This window comes from Macrosteles quadrilineatus, unplaced genomic scaffold (assembly GCF_028750875.1).
Source record: "Macrosteles quadrilineatus isolate MER2022 unplaced genomic scaffold, UCM_ALF_1.0 Scaffold_8__2_contigs__length_117827958, whole genome shotgun sequence".
Taxonomy (NCBI): Eukaryota; Metazoa; Arthropoda; class Insecta; order Hemiptera; family Cicadellidae; genus Macrosteles; species Macrosteles quadrilineatus.
The window spans coordinates 58,781,637-58,796,058 of NW_026542601.1; the positions used below are offsets into that span (position 1 = coordinate 58,781,637).

A 14,422-nucleotide genomic window follows, 5' to 3' on the forward strand; every position below is an offset into this window, starting at 1 on the left:
ATTTTGACATTGACAGTAGACTAGACAGACCACAGACGCAGAGGCAGAGTGCAGTGCAGTGCAGAAACAGAGACTCAGATACTGTAGAAAACAAAACAAAGTCGCAGGCTGTATTAAAAGCCATGAAACCTTATAGGCCTATACCTTTTAAAAGATATACCTTATATACCTTTTTATTCAACTATGTTTTATCTATGCTATGGATTAAACCATATAGATGAATTAATAATAGAATATTATATTACTTCATCTGCATTGTTGCTATTCAGTCTATAATTACATGTTGAGTTCTCTCTCCTGATAAAATCGATCACATAATCGCTAGGTGTCATTTTATATGACCTAAGAAAATAATTGTCATGTAAAGATAACCTCTCAAAACGACCTCCAACTTGTTTAGCGGTATTATCATTTAGATAAAATCCATATTGGTAGTTTGGCAGTATTTTAACCCGGGACCCCTGGGACTGGAGGCCCACACTCTAGAACTAGACCAGCTCGCCCCCCCCCCCCCCAATGGTACAGTAAACGATATCAGTGTACATTTAACTATTGATATAACTTTTGACAAGATTAATAATTCAGTTTTAAAAAGATTTGTATATCTAAATCTACATCAGTTCTACTCGACCGATTTAATGGTTCGTTGGAATTACTATTTATTTTCTGTTGATTGTTGATTTGCAAATAATTATGAACAATTGTTTTGTTGAGATTACGAAATACATTGAAAACAAGGTGTTCACATTTTTTTATTTGGATGCGACTTTTGCCTGCCTCTATTGAGTATTTTCAAATGCTAGTAATTTGTATGAAATTATCTTCTCTTTCAGATTATCACCTTCCACTAAGGACGATTCCCTCACCATTTCAAAGTTATTTTGCAAAAGATTATGCAACCTCAGAATTTAAATGTTGTTAGAAAAAATTTCTATTAGAGTTTTTTTTTCTAAATTTGTTCAACTGGTATATACAGTTCATCTACTCTACTGGACCGATTGTGTTATCAATGTGCGAGTAATCAATCAGCTAAAACTAATTAGATCAATCTTACTAATATTATAAATCTGAAAGTTTGTGAGTTTGTGTGTATGTTTGTGTGTTGCTCAATCACGCATAAACTACTGGACGGATTGGGCTGAAATTTAGCATGGTGATAGCTCACATTCCCTTTTAACATTTAGGCATATTCTTATCTCAAAAGTCCTTTCGGGCTCCACCCCAGTGGGTCTGTAGTTCCCCATGTTAACCTTATGAGTATTCATATTTAGTCAGCTGTTGAAGACTCTTAAAGAATTTAGTCAGCTGTTTCAACTTTACAAGTTGGTTCTATAATACAGAGGCGTGCAAAAGTAGGTATACAGTAATGAAACATGTTATAAAAAAATATTTACATTAAAACAAAAACCAAACTTTTCCAATTCATTTGAGAAGTATTAAGACACCTAAATCAACTCATAAAAATGTTGTACTTGACTTCCTTGACAATATCTAGTATAGACTCTAGATCTAGTATAGACCAATACTATCCTTGACCTACTTCCTTGTTTGTTGAAACTGATAGATTATTTGTACTGTATACCTACTTTTGCACCCCTCTGTATGCAATAGCATTAAAAAGTTATAAGGTTTCCCAACAGGGTGCAGCACAATTATTATTTTGTTTGTGCATATATGACCACAGCTAATTTGAACTAAGCAGCAACAAAAAGCTGTGATACACAATGAGAACTGTCAAAGTAGGATTGTTTACACTTAGGTTTGAGTTTTTAATTTAATGAATAATTTGTGATATTGTGCGAATGTTTGAAAAATTATTTTTTTCTATTGTCGTTTGGGTCACGAATACTTGAACAGAACCGGTATGGATCATAACATAAACAAATGACGTTGCTGACCCAAATTGGCCAAATCCTATACTAATAGCATTAACATAAAAATGGTTGGACACAGTACCATTTAAGCAATGTTCAATAATATTTACCTTCGAGGCAGTAACATAATTTGTTTATGTTTATGATCCATTAACGGTTCTGTTCAGGGTAGCGGCAATGTGTTCTACCCATCAATAGAGTGGCTGAAAAGTAGCCTAACTTGCACCCCCCCCCCTTAACTTTTCAACCATTTGAGATATTTGAAATCTGTTTGTAGCAACCTTCTTAGCTATATAAGGGGTTAATTATTATGGACAATAATTATGGTCAATTATGAACATTTTGCCCTCAGGGGTAGCGGGGGTAGGGTTAGCTCAAAATTTTCAAAGGACAATGATAGTCAAGTTTGGTATCATTTTACAGGTCTTGACGAAACATAACAATTAATACCGTATCAAGAAAATAGAAATCGGAACAATAATAAGAAAATTTCACTTCAAAATTACTTTTAACCATTGTATTAATCAGCTGCCATTTTGTTATTATTGGTCCGATTTTTATTTTCTTTATGTTTCGTCAAGACCTGTAAAATGATACCAAACTCGACTATACTTGCTATTTAAAAGTTTTGAGCTACCCCCTACCACAGAAAACGTACTACTACAACCGCCCCTACCCCTAAGGGCAAAATGTTTAAAACTGGTCATAATTATTGTAGCCGTTCATATCCAAACAAGTTGCCGCAAACCGATTTCAAATATCTCAAATAGTTAAAAAGTTAAAGGGGGTGCAAGTTATTTTTCAGCCACCCTCATGGTTATTTGGATTTGAAGCGTTTTAGGGCGCTATTTTGTTATTAGTGGGCCGATTTTTTTTTCTGTATGTCAATTTGTATGTTTCGTCAAGGCCTGTAAAATGATACCAAACTCGACTATACTTGTCATTTGAAAATTTTGAGCTACCCCCTACCCCCACTACCCTTAAGGCCAATTTTTTTTAAATTTACCATAATTATTGTAGCCCCTTGTAGCTAAGAAGGTTGCCACAAACAGATTTCAAATATCTCAAATGGTTGAAAAAGTTAAGGGGGGGGGGGTGCAAGTTACTTTTCAGCCACCCTGTATAACAAACACATTGTGTTTATATATCGATGGTTCTACCACAGAGAGTAGAAACATTAAAATAGACCAGTGGCAATATTGAAAAATATTTTCCAACTGTTTCAGTTAGCGGTTTGGGGATGGTACATTGTCTGTGGTTCTAAGCTTTTAATGAGATGCCAAACTCGACAATGCTGCTATTTAATACTTTAATACTTTAGTACTTTTAATACTTTTTTAATGAAATGGCGACTATACAAAGTACGCATTTTAAGTCAAGTATGAATGGAGATGAGTGTAGGATGAGTGGCGCGATCTTGTAGACTTGTTAGTGACTAAGGCCGACTTATTCCTTAGACATAGCTGTTAATTAATAGCCCAAACAGCTAATGGCAACCAAGGGACCTACAGTTTATAGTGGAATCCGAACCACATTTTTGCTTTGGCATATACGAATTAGTCTAATTTTCAGGATAGTAGGGTGACTTGCCCAGTGAATGACCGGTTAAGGATAAAATTCTTTGTTAACTTAACAATGCTCTTAAATGAGATGATTAATTGTATATATTATTATACCTACTTGTTTGCTATTTAAGGGTTTGCCCTATATCATAAATTGTCCATAAAAGATCAATTATGCATGTAAAAATTGTTTTTTTTTATACATCAAAGTCATGAGTCCAGTAAATGACCGATGTCATGCCAGTGAATGGCCAGACCTATGCCAGTGAATGACCGACTTCGGAAGGTTTAGTAAATCACTTATAAAATCAGTAATATACAAAAAAGGGCGATTTGTATAATTTAAAAGTGATAACAAAGCGTAATAGAAAATGCCTAATGCTATATAAAAACATTATCAGAAGTATGTAACATATTTTACATGTAATGTAAAAGGAAAACATAGGCAGGCCTGATTAGCTGACTGTAAAACGTCTTAAAGTGCCAAAGAGGATATTCGATTGGTATAAATAGTAACTCTGGTCTTAATAAAACACCAATCAATAATCATTTCAATGACAAATGTTTACTAGAAAAATAAATCAATGACTTCGATATAGAGCCAGGTCATTCATTGGTTAGGACAAAGAAAATGAATTATAATTTCAGTCTGATATCGAAAATTTTATTTCTTGATAATTTCTGAGCATTTTGATAGTAAATTGTAAATTTGAGTCCAAACCCTGTAAAAATGACCGGGCGGTCATTAATTGGTTTAGCCCAGGAATCTGTTCCAGTATGTGACCGCTTGAATAAAAACAAATTTTTGGCTTACGTATGAAAACAGATAGTTCAAGATTAATATACACTCCTAATATTAATTACTAGCCAAATAAATCGCCATTTCAACAACTTTTTTTTCACAAAAATAAGGTAATGAAATACGCCTTACCTGCAGAGTTCTTATAGTGGCAGAAGCTAAAAACGAAAATTCAAAACATGTCCAAGCTAAATCATCAAAACAAACATAAATAATTAACAATAATTAAAAAATGACGATTAAATATGAAGAATAGAGCAATATCTATTGTCTAAACTAGTTTTTGTCACTCCTGTCTTAATTTAACTCTTTATTATAGATTATTTAGAGTGAAATGGTCATTCATAGGCACCGGTCATTCACTGGGCAAGTCACCCTACTGCGGATAGTCGTAGTACTCACTCGTGCGTACGTTAGTCCACACCAGGGAGTATCGCATCCATAGTGAATTTAAGAACTTTGTCTCCTCATGAGCCGCCCCCTTCAGAGATAAGAAGTAATATAGCTTAGAAGAGTAGACATTTATGGCTTTAGTTGTAAAAAATATCATTACTTCATCTATAGTGGTATGTTCAATACATTACACCGTTCTGGGATATTTTAATCACACTGTATATCGTATGGTATATTAAAATTATTCACATTCGCATAAACTCGTGGCTAACGTCACCCATTCTCTCTACAACAGAGCACTACAAGGTAGCATTTGTTTACATTGTTGTCAGCGGTTGCTAGGCAACGTCGGCGATCAGCTGTTCGCGCGGTGGAGTGCTCGCTCAGTCAGTCTGGCGTCAGTGGTTGTGCAGTGAGGACGTACCATGATAGTGGATACTCCCAGTGGACCACCGTCTATCCTAGACTCCCCCACCCTGGCTAGGGTTGAGAGGGCGAGACTGCGAGAGGAAGGGACCGCCACGGGGAGGAATTCACCGATGAACATGTCTACTTATTGCCCGGTAAGTGATTTGTTTAAGCTCCGATAGGGTTAAGTGTGGAATATTTAATTAGCATGTGTAGAATGGTACATCATATTATCATAGATTGACAAATCTATGATATTAATGATATGGCTTTATACACAATACTTGTCAGAGAATCATTTGCCTAATTAGTTTTATTTATTTGGTTAGTATTGGACAGTAAAACCAAATTATATGTGTAAGTTTACAAAATGCGTATACACGTGTTTAACATAGTTAACCAATCAACATTTAAGTGTTTTTAACATCAATGATTTTCACAAAAACGTACCTATGCTACCAATATATAAATGATTTACGGTAGTCATGTAGTTTCATTATATTCTATACAATAAATACCAGAGTACCTTTTTTGATGATATTTGACCACTAATAATTTCGACACGAGGTTATCATAACAGAATTAATGTTTTGAGCTTACAAAACGCATATGCATATAATCAATATAAGAAACAATTAAGACAAAATTAAAGTTGAAGTAAATTGACAAATAAGTCACGGTCGTGAATAATTTCAAGTTTTAGATTTTAAGCTTCATTTGTCAATGCCATTGGTAAAAGCATTTTTCAAACTTATATTAGGAGAAGCAGTATGAAGAGGCGATTTACTAAAATCTATCCGTCAGTTATCACTAACAAAAACTTTTCTACAGATGGTGTAAAACCTTTTAATTTATGTTTAGATGTGAGTTTGAATTTCGTATGGTCGCCATTTCAGAAGAAAGTATTAAAGTAATTTGAGATGTTAAACTTATAAAGATATGTAATTTCAAGTTTATACACACGTTTACCATTCAATTAATAGATTTTTACTTTTACTTGAACATTTTCTTGTACCTCCTGTATTAAAAAGGTAAATGCTAAATGCAACCAAAGATTTTGATCGCGACTTTTAAAAACTACACAAAACATTTCTAAGCGCCGGCGAAGTATTGATGTAGGGGTAGGGGATAACAGACGCACTCCATTCACAAGAACTACCCTTACTCCTGCATAATGCACACGTCTTGATGTGATGGACGAGGGAGTGGAGGGGGTGACAAGTACAGGTGGAAGGGGTGATGGGGATTAAACAGCTGATCTTCAATATTTTATTGCGGAAGTCGCCTTGTGACGATTTTATTGTATCAATGGTTTTCGCATGAACTTCATAAACTGATACCATAGACTAACCAACACAAGTAGACTTCTCATCCCATTGTAAATTTTGAAGCAAGTTTTTCGTGTCTAGTTCATGTACGTAGCACAAAGGCGCTAGTGTTGACGAAACTTTGTTTCTATTATTTAGGGTTGATTTCTTGATTTGTGCTTTACTGTTTGGTTATATAACTAGGGGACAAGTTATTATTTATGATTAGATCGTATTATTTGGTTAAACAAGGTGTTAAATGGCTGTAATAACGGGAAACAAATTGTAAACAAAACACGACATCTACAGAAAACCGTACAGAACTAACAATAAAATTGTCTTCAGCTGTTCCATAAGGATGAGAAATCTACTAAGGGAGTATGTTTTATCTATGCTGATACCTACCATCTTTGTTGCGGTCAGTTAAAATTTCTAATTTTAATTGACTATAGGCCTACAGCATTTCAATGGTGGAATGGATACATTGATATATTCGGAGATGTATGTGAAACTTAATGGAGATAGCTTACCATGGTTAAAAGATGTGAAGTGACTCTGACCATCGTGAGTAGCGTTCCAAGTATCCATACGTACAAAGAGTAGTTGTTCTAATTACTGTGACTATATACACTATATGATATGTACAGCAGGGATAAATGTCCCTTAGACTTTTGTAATTTTTCGATGTAACAAAGTCAACATCTATAGCTGTACTATTATAAAATGTAGCTAGTGCTGGTGTCTGCCTGGGCCGCTGGCATGACTAAAATACTAAACCGAAACAGCTTAAGCAAAATCCAATCGTAATTATTGATATTAATTACTTAGATGAAAATTATGTGGTAAATTAATAATTTCAAACTTTATATAGTATACATATCCTTTAATTAATATTTCGAAACACTATTGAAAAGGCACAACAATATTGCTGAAGTTTAAATCAGCTGATGTTTTAAGTGATTTATTGTGAGTGGAATTTTTAAAGATGTGTCTAATAACATTAATTTGTTTATTTAAATTAAATAAATAGTGGTTCAAGAAACCTCAAGATTCATATCCAAAATAGAGGAAAACGATAAGGAACGAAGGGAGACGATAGTGAATGAAGTATAAGAAAATGTTTTTCGAAGATTTGGTAAGATTGTTTTATATTAGCCTATAGACAACTTAACATGAATTATTATCAAAATGTCAGTTTCCATAAATTATCTGAATTAAAAGCCACAAACCTTTATTAATTGAAGTGGTACTGTTGAATTTTGTTTCTAAAACGGTTGGCGGGTGTAACTATTTTATACCAATAGATAGGAGGAACAAATCTTCTCTTGCACTTCCTCTTCCCGTTGCAAAGCACGGGTACAGCAGCTAGTACTCTATAACCTATGATAATATACTCGTATCATTGGATTCGAATCATGAGGCAGATTTTAGTTAGTCCTCACATAGACTAGGACTAGACGAAAATTGATGATCAATGCAAATATAAAAGGGCATTGTGATGGTTGGTACCAATCACAAAAATCGTAAGTCCTTCGCTAGAAACAAAAACGCCAACTATATCTGAATGTGAATGCTAACATCAGGTGTTTCTGTAGCCAGGACAATTTACGCGTAGGCCTAATACAATCCCTATGATCTAGGACTTCACTTATGTATATGATAAGTTTAATAAACACTATTCAAATTCAGTTAACAATACAAAATATCAAAAATTTATCTATTTTTTAAAGAGCAAGTTCTTAAGATCATGTAATAAAAAATTATTTTTTTATACAATTTCTAACTCTCCGTAACGATCAATTTATTGAAAATGTTGTGACTTTGTTGATGCAAACTGGTTTTAAGATTTACTATTATTACAATAGAATATGAGTTGAATTGGATGTACCGATAGTTCAAGTTTTAAGCCTCAAAGTGCAAGTGGTTATCATATGCAGTCTTGCTTGTCGAAATGTTATCAGCTTGTTTCCGCGGGAAGTAAGATAGCTGCTGAACCAACTCGAGTATTAATTATAGCATTAATTTACAATGCCTTATTTTAAAATTTTTTTAACTTTTCTTTTCACAATTATTTGGGAAAATCTGAGAGGGCAAGAAGAGTGTTTGCTAAATTGTTCAACAATTTTTTATATTTTTTTCCATAAAAGCTCGTCTTTACAATTTAAAATATATTAAATGACAAACCTTTTTATATACACTTTAAATTATTACTTGGATGTATTATTTTGAAGTGATAGGCCTATTTATATTTACAGACCTACTCTAAACCCCCAAAATAGTTTTTAATGTCAACTAACATTGAATATAACATCGTGAGTCTACCTAGATATCCTACATGTTGAGATAATAGTGATTCATCTTGCAGAATCGATGTCACATAATTCTGACTTCAGTTCACAACACTCAGGTAGTTACGCCGATTGTATTGCGTGTTCACATTGCCGAATGACGATGCCTGCCTACATTTGCTTACTCTGTGCTCATCTTTTAAAATTGCTCTATGTATTCAGGTCATCACATTCAAATATCACTTTCATCAGCGGCAGTATTTAAATTTTTTTTTTTTCAAGCGGTATACTTTTCTCTGTCAAATTACGTTAAAATATAAACCGGGTGTTCGCATAATAAATAGTGTGAAGAATAATTGTTTTCCTAACTTTAAACATAATTAGCGAGGCTTTAGTTTGGAAAACAACACATGTCGAAACACAATGCACAATGAACATGCGTAGTAAGATAGAAACACGCGTCGTATAATGTATAGTGTATGATGTATCTTGCACGGTTTGTAGCAGTGGTGGTGTTGAAGCGCGTTTCTGCCCGCATGGATGTAGCGTTTCACTTTTTTCACACGATAATATAAGGTCAAAGTATCCCCCATGTGTTCACAAAGTGTACATAGGCTTACTTTTATTATTTCAAATTACGTATGCACTTTAATACATTACATCAGTAGGAAACATGTTATTTTTTCTAAAAGACTCATTGAAGACACTTTTAATTATCAATTGTGTATTTAAATGTATTTGAGAGCTGCAATCAAACTACTATTGATACATGAGCGATGAAAAAAGCGAACGAATCTTGTCCAATAACAGGGGCATATACATATAAATAAAAGCCACAGGGGGGATATATAACACTGTTGCCTTTATTTCACCATACGTGTGCGAGACCCTTTCAAAGCAATACTTTTATGAAACTGTAATAATACAGTAAATACTCGGAGAAGAGACGTTAAAATGGTTCTGGTTGTACCATAACCGAAAGTAATGCTCGTTAATGTACAACTAGGTCGGATAGGTACTTTGAATTCACAGTCGCCAATATGGTTTCTATTTATCCGAAGCCCTAGTTCTATTTTTACAACAAATTTGCCATTTCCGCCTAAGTGACAGACAATGTAGGGCGATACGTGATGCTATCGCGCCCAGGGAAGTTATCCATCACTCTGTGCTCAAGTGACGAACGGAGAGAACTAAGTGAGCTATTAGGGTCGAGAGAAAGTACTTCACGAAGCGCCCAGGGAAAGTAAACAGCTGGTGTCATTGGTCAGTACAACAATGTACTTTTGACAATGCTACCAACGTTACAGCTTGTAGTATGCTGAAATGCATTGTAGTCGATCATGCAAAACCTGTTACTCTGAAATATAACTTCATAGGGAAACACAGTAAGGATCTAATGTTGGCACAATGGGAGCGTAAACATTAGACCACGTTGTTTTTATTGGCTGTTGTGTTCGTTAGGCAAGTTTTTTCCTAAGGCCAACGTTTTACTTTTTTTTCACGTGTAACTTATTTACATAGGCCTATTATTGACACCCAATCCTTAAAAATGGACCGTTCTATTTTTGGAGTAATGCCAGTCATAGTATCCCTAGTGCTTGAAACTTATTCTGTTAGAATACAATTTTAAGACCCGATTTCCCCAAACATTAATGTAAGTTAACTACTCAGAGTTTTAATAGCTCGTTAGTTTCGTAACGGATGTATAAGCAACAATATATATTGACAACTCTAATAAGCTGTTTGCACGAAACATGGATAGTGCATTAAATCAGTTTTGTGGTATGTTACATGAACATTTTTCTTGGCGTCATTATAGGAACAAATTTGAGTTGTATGTGTACTTGGACGTTTTACTTGTTGCCGGATATGAAATCTAAATTACGTGACTGATAATTTTACATTATAAAATACGTTAAAAGTTATGAATCGGAGTGAAATTGCAAAGGTTTTCAACATGTAAGCTATGTGTATACATCATACCATTGACTTTGTATATTAAAGTATGCTTCTCAACTCTACAGACCACTTTTATGTTAAAAAATATTGACCTACCCACATTCACAGACTTCGCTAGTAAGTGTTTAAAAGTATATTTCCTCTCATAGTTTTTGTCACTGTCACTGCCTGATGTGTCATCAAATACGTTAATAGTTTAAAGTAATAAGTTATCCTTTTAATTTGGCTCCGTTATAAAGAATCAGTAATTGACGGGCCCTGTAACGGAGGGTCAATTTTCACCTTCGTGTAGGCTAAATAAAAACTAGTTGCAGCTTGAAAATGAGAAATGGTTGTATACTTCAAAGATTCAGTCGAGGAGAGTCAAAGTATTCAGTCAAATCTACTTTATTTGACAATTCTAAACTATTCAATTTCTTCTTTCTATTTGATTTTACTCGTCAAATATACATTTGAAGATTCTACACTATTAAAATATGCAATCGACATTCTACATGTAAACCGACGTTTCGTAACATCCCTCGTAAGTTAGTTCCTTCATCAGGGCAGATCACGCTTGTGGTTCTGGAAGTTGGAGGATTGAGATGAATACAACAGTTATGCAATGGCCGCGTTGTTAGATACGATGAATATGCAATGCATATTGTAGGATGTTGGCTAAATAAACCTCTAAAGAATTTTAAATTTAAACTTTAACATAATTGGATATACTAGTTAGAACCCACCACACAACCCATCCGCAAGATTCGAAACAGTAAAATATTTTGGAGAGGTTTGTTTTGACAAATAATAGATCTGATGTGCTAACAAGTAGCAACAGTAGGTCATGTATTGTTGTGTGATACGTCAACCTCCTATTGTTAAATGTTATTGTTGATAAACAACTGAGAACAAACTATCAGCCAAGGACATTCGATTAGGTCCACTGAATAACACATAAATAAATATTTACAAATCTTTGCCAACCATTTTAGTTCAATCAATTTTTAAATTATTTTCTCAAATTGTTTTCCAGAAGTATTTTTTTACTAATTACCGTACTGAAATTTCTGAGACAAACTATATATTTTTATTTATTATTTATTTATTGTTTTAAATTATTTTTTAGTTATTATTTATTAGTTTTTTTTTCTTGATTTGAAATAACCCTTTATGTACTTTGTTTACTTTGATTTGCAAAGTAATTTATTTGTCTTTTTAGTGATTTAACTTTTCCAATATAGTGTTTTTAATCGATATCTCCGTAATCCACTTGATGTTAGTTTTATTGTTCCACAACTTTTCTAATTTCTATGATCTTTATGTTTATTCTGGTTATTGGATAACTTAATAAAATACCCAAATAACGATATTATTTTTTTCACCATATATTGGTTCTAGTTTTTAGGCTCTTTCATTGTATAGACTAAAGCATAAGAATACATCCCTCTGTAAAATTGTATTTAACTGTTAGAGAAGTTGTGATTTTATTTGTTTGTTCGGTTGTCGAATGTATAAAAGCACTTGAAAATGAACTCTTGCGAGAGGTGTGAGATATTTGTTTCTGATGATTTACAGACCATTCATTTGTTAAGATATATATTTTGGACAGTATCTATATATTAATAGGCACGCATGTTTCTTTACAATATTTTTTATCAGCTCGTGTGCATTGTAGGGAAAACCTACGCATAGTGTTTGAAATATATTTTACTGTAGGTGTGCAGAATCCCTTTATAAATTAAAATAGGCTAAAAAATAAAAACAAAAATAATTAAAAAAAAATAACTACGACCTTGTGGGTTTCCATGCTGGTGACGAAATAACAACAAAATATAAACAGAAAATCCGAACAAATGGAAGAAATTCCAATCACATAATTTATTTACAGCATGGGGTGTACATAAAGAAATGAAGAAGTAAATAAAGAAGTATGTACATTAGATATTTGTGGTCGAGTTTTTGACCACTGGACGACCACTAGTTTTAAGAAAAACATAAACGCATTATTGGTCGAATCCACCTCCTCATTCTCTTGTGTTTTTGAACCACCGTTCCTAAGATCGTTTTATAAATCATTTCAGTTCACAAAACACTGAAGGTACTCTTATCTACATCGATGGATAATAAGAGTGTTCCAAAGGTCAAACTACCTCTCAGAACTTCTCCAGTCCAGACTCAACCCTGCTCGGGTGATGACAGAGTTCTATAAATTTATCCGTAAAAAGGTTTTTGTTTGTACACAAATAAATTTGAAGACAGCAGTTATTTTGGTGAGGGTTTTATTAGTAAAAGACGCATTTGTGAATTAGGATATCCTACATTTCTGCACAAGCTGTTACAGGTATGTTTAAACATTGTTCTGTTGTTCATATCGTAAAATAATATTTAGATAGTTTAAATTCAAAACACTAAATCTCATAAAAATAAAAATAGGGCCTCTTAAGAGTTTTACGTATGGTTGCACTGTAGATAATAACATTATAGAGAGGATAAAGACTGTAACGAAGTGAAGTTACGGCAAAAATCCCTTATAATATCACTTAACTATGCATACAACCACAATTGACGTTAAATGTGTATTTCCGTTATAATTCAAACAACGACGAAACATTTACTGAGCAAATTCTTTTAAAAAAACTTTTCGGATTCTTTTCAACATGGGTCCTAGTTATTATTTCTTTACTTTTGCTTATTCTTTTCAAATACAGTAGGGTATTTAACCGCTACACCGCTCCTGAAAGTTTTAAAGTGAAATTCGAACAAAACGGTGAATGACAACGCAAAGTCGACATCAAAGAATTCTAATTTAGCTGTGGAACTCTATACGCAATTCTCAATTACATGGTGAGGAGGGTTAAGTGGGCTTATTTTAAAAGCAGTTTCTGAACAAGGGATTTTATCCTTTGATATACAAACACTCCTGTTTACCAGCTTTCCTTTAAACTTTATTTAATTAGTGGTTATGGTTGCATATCAAACTGGCTCTATGCTTTAATGTAGATCCTCTTTCCACTTTCCTGACATTAAAACACTATTAGGTTAGCTTAACTTGTATAGATGAAAATGTTGTTATGATCAGCTAACTTTAAGTTATTTCATCGTAAATAAGCTGGCAAAATAAGCTGACGCTGTACTCACATACCAGCGTAGGTACCTGTAAAACTTAAAAGTCTTACGCGACGAGCATCTTAGTACCTATTATTACATAGAAAACATTATACAAATATTTAACAACGTTCCAACCATTATATTACAGTAAGGGGTTTTGAAGGCAATCAAACCTGGGTTAGCAAATGTCTTTAAACATCGACAACATTTCCCATTAACAATTATTTATTGTATACGCGTTCATTTGCAGATACTAATAACTAAAATGATAGCCCGTTTGGTTTTTGAATTGAATGTTTTAAAGAATAACATAGAAAACAATTTAACATTTTAAGTTTTGCACAGGAATCAACACAACACAGCAATACAGTATCAACACAATACAACAATACAATATCAACAAAATACAAATATACTGTATCATAGAGCCAGGAAGTCTCAAATGCATATTTGTATAAGAATCTTTCCAACCAATCTTAGTCAGTCAAATATTTGTTTTTATCCAATGAAACCATTCAATTGTATTAAACATATTTGGAAAGTTCACGATTACCATTCGACTTCGATATATTCTCTTTATATATTAATCTTGACTTTGTATCCGGGTTTCTTTTTAACGATATATTGCATCTCGCTATCTAAGGCAAGGGAACTTTCACTTCAACATTCTTAAAGTTCTCGGCTTACCAAATGCAGACACGCCAGTAATGAACGATCCTATATTACATCATTCAGCGTCTGC

The 14,422-nt window shown here is 33.5% G+C and overlaps 1 protein-coding gene across 1 annotated transcript in view; it reads left to right on the forward strand.

The window, feature by feature from the left end:
* Positions 1–5,026: 5,026 nt before the first annotated feature.
* Positions 5,027–14,422, forward strand: part of LOC129001107 (uncharacterized) — a 103,657-nt gene continuing 94,261 nt past the window's right edge. Inside the window, exon 1 of the mRNA XM_054428289.1 lies at positions 5,027–5,191. Within this exon, the coding sequence (XP_054284264.1) occupies positions 5,054–5,191 (138 nt within the window). The 5' untranslated portion in view covers positions 5,027–5,053. The remainder of the gene's footprint in view (positions 5,192–14,422) is intronic.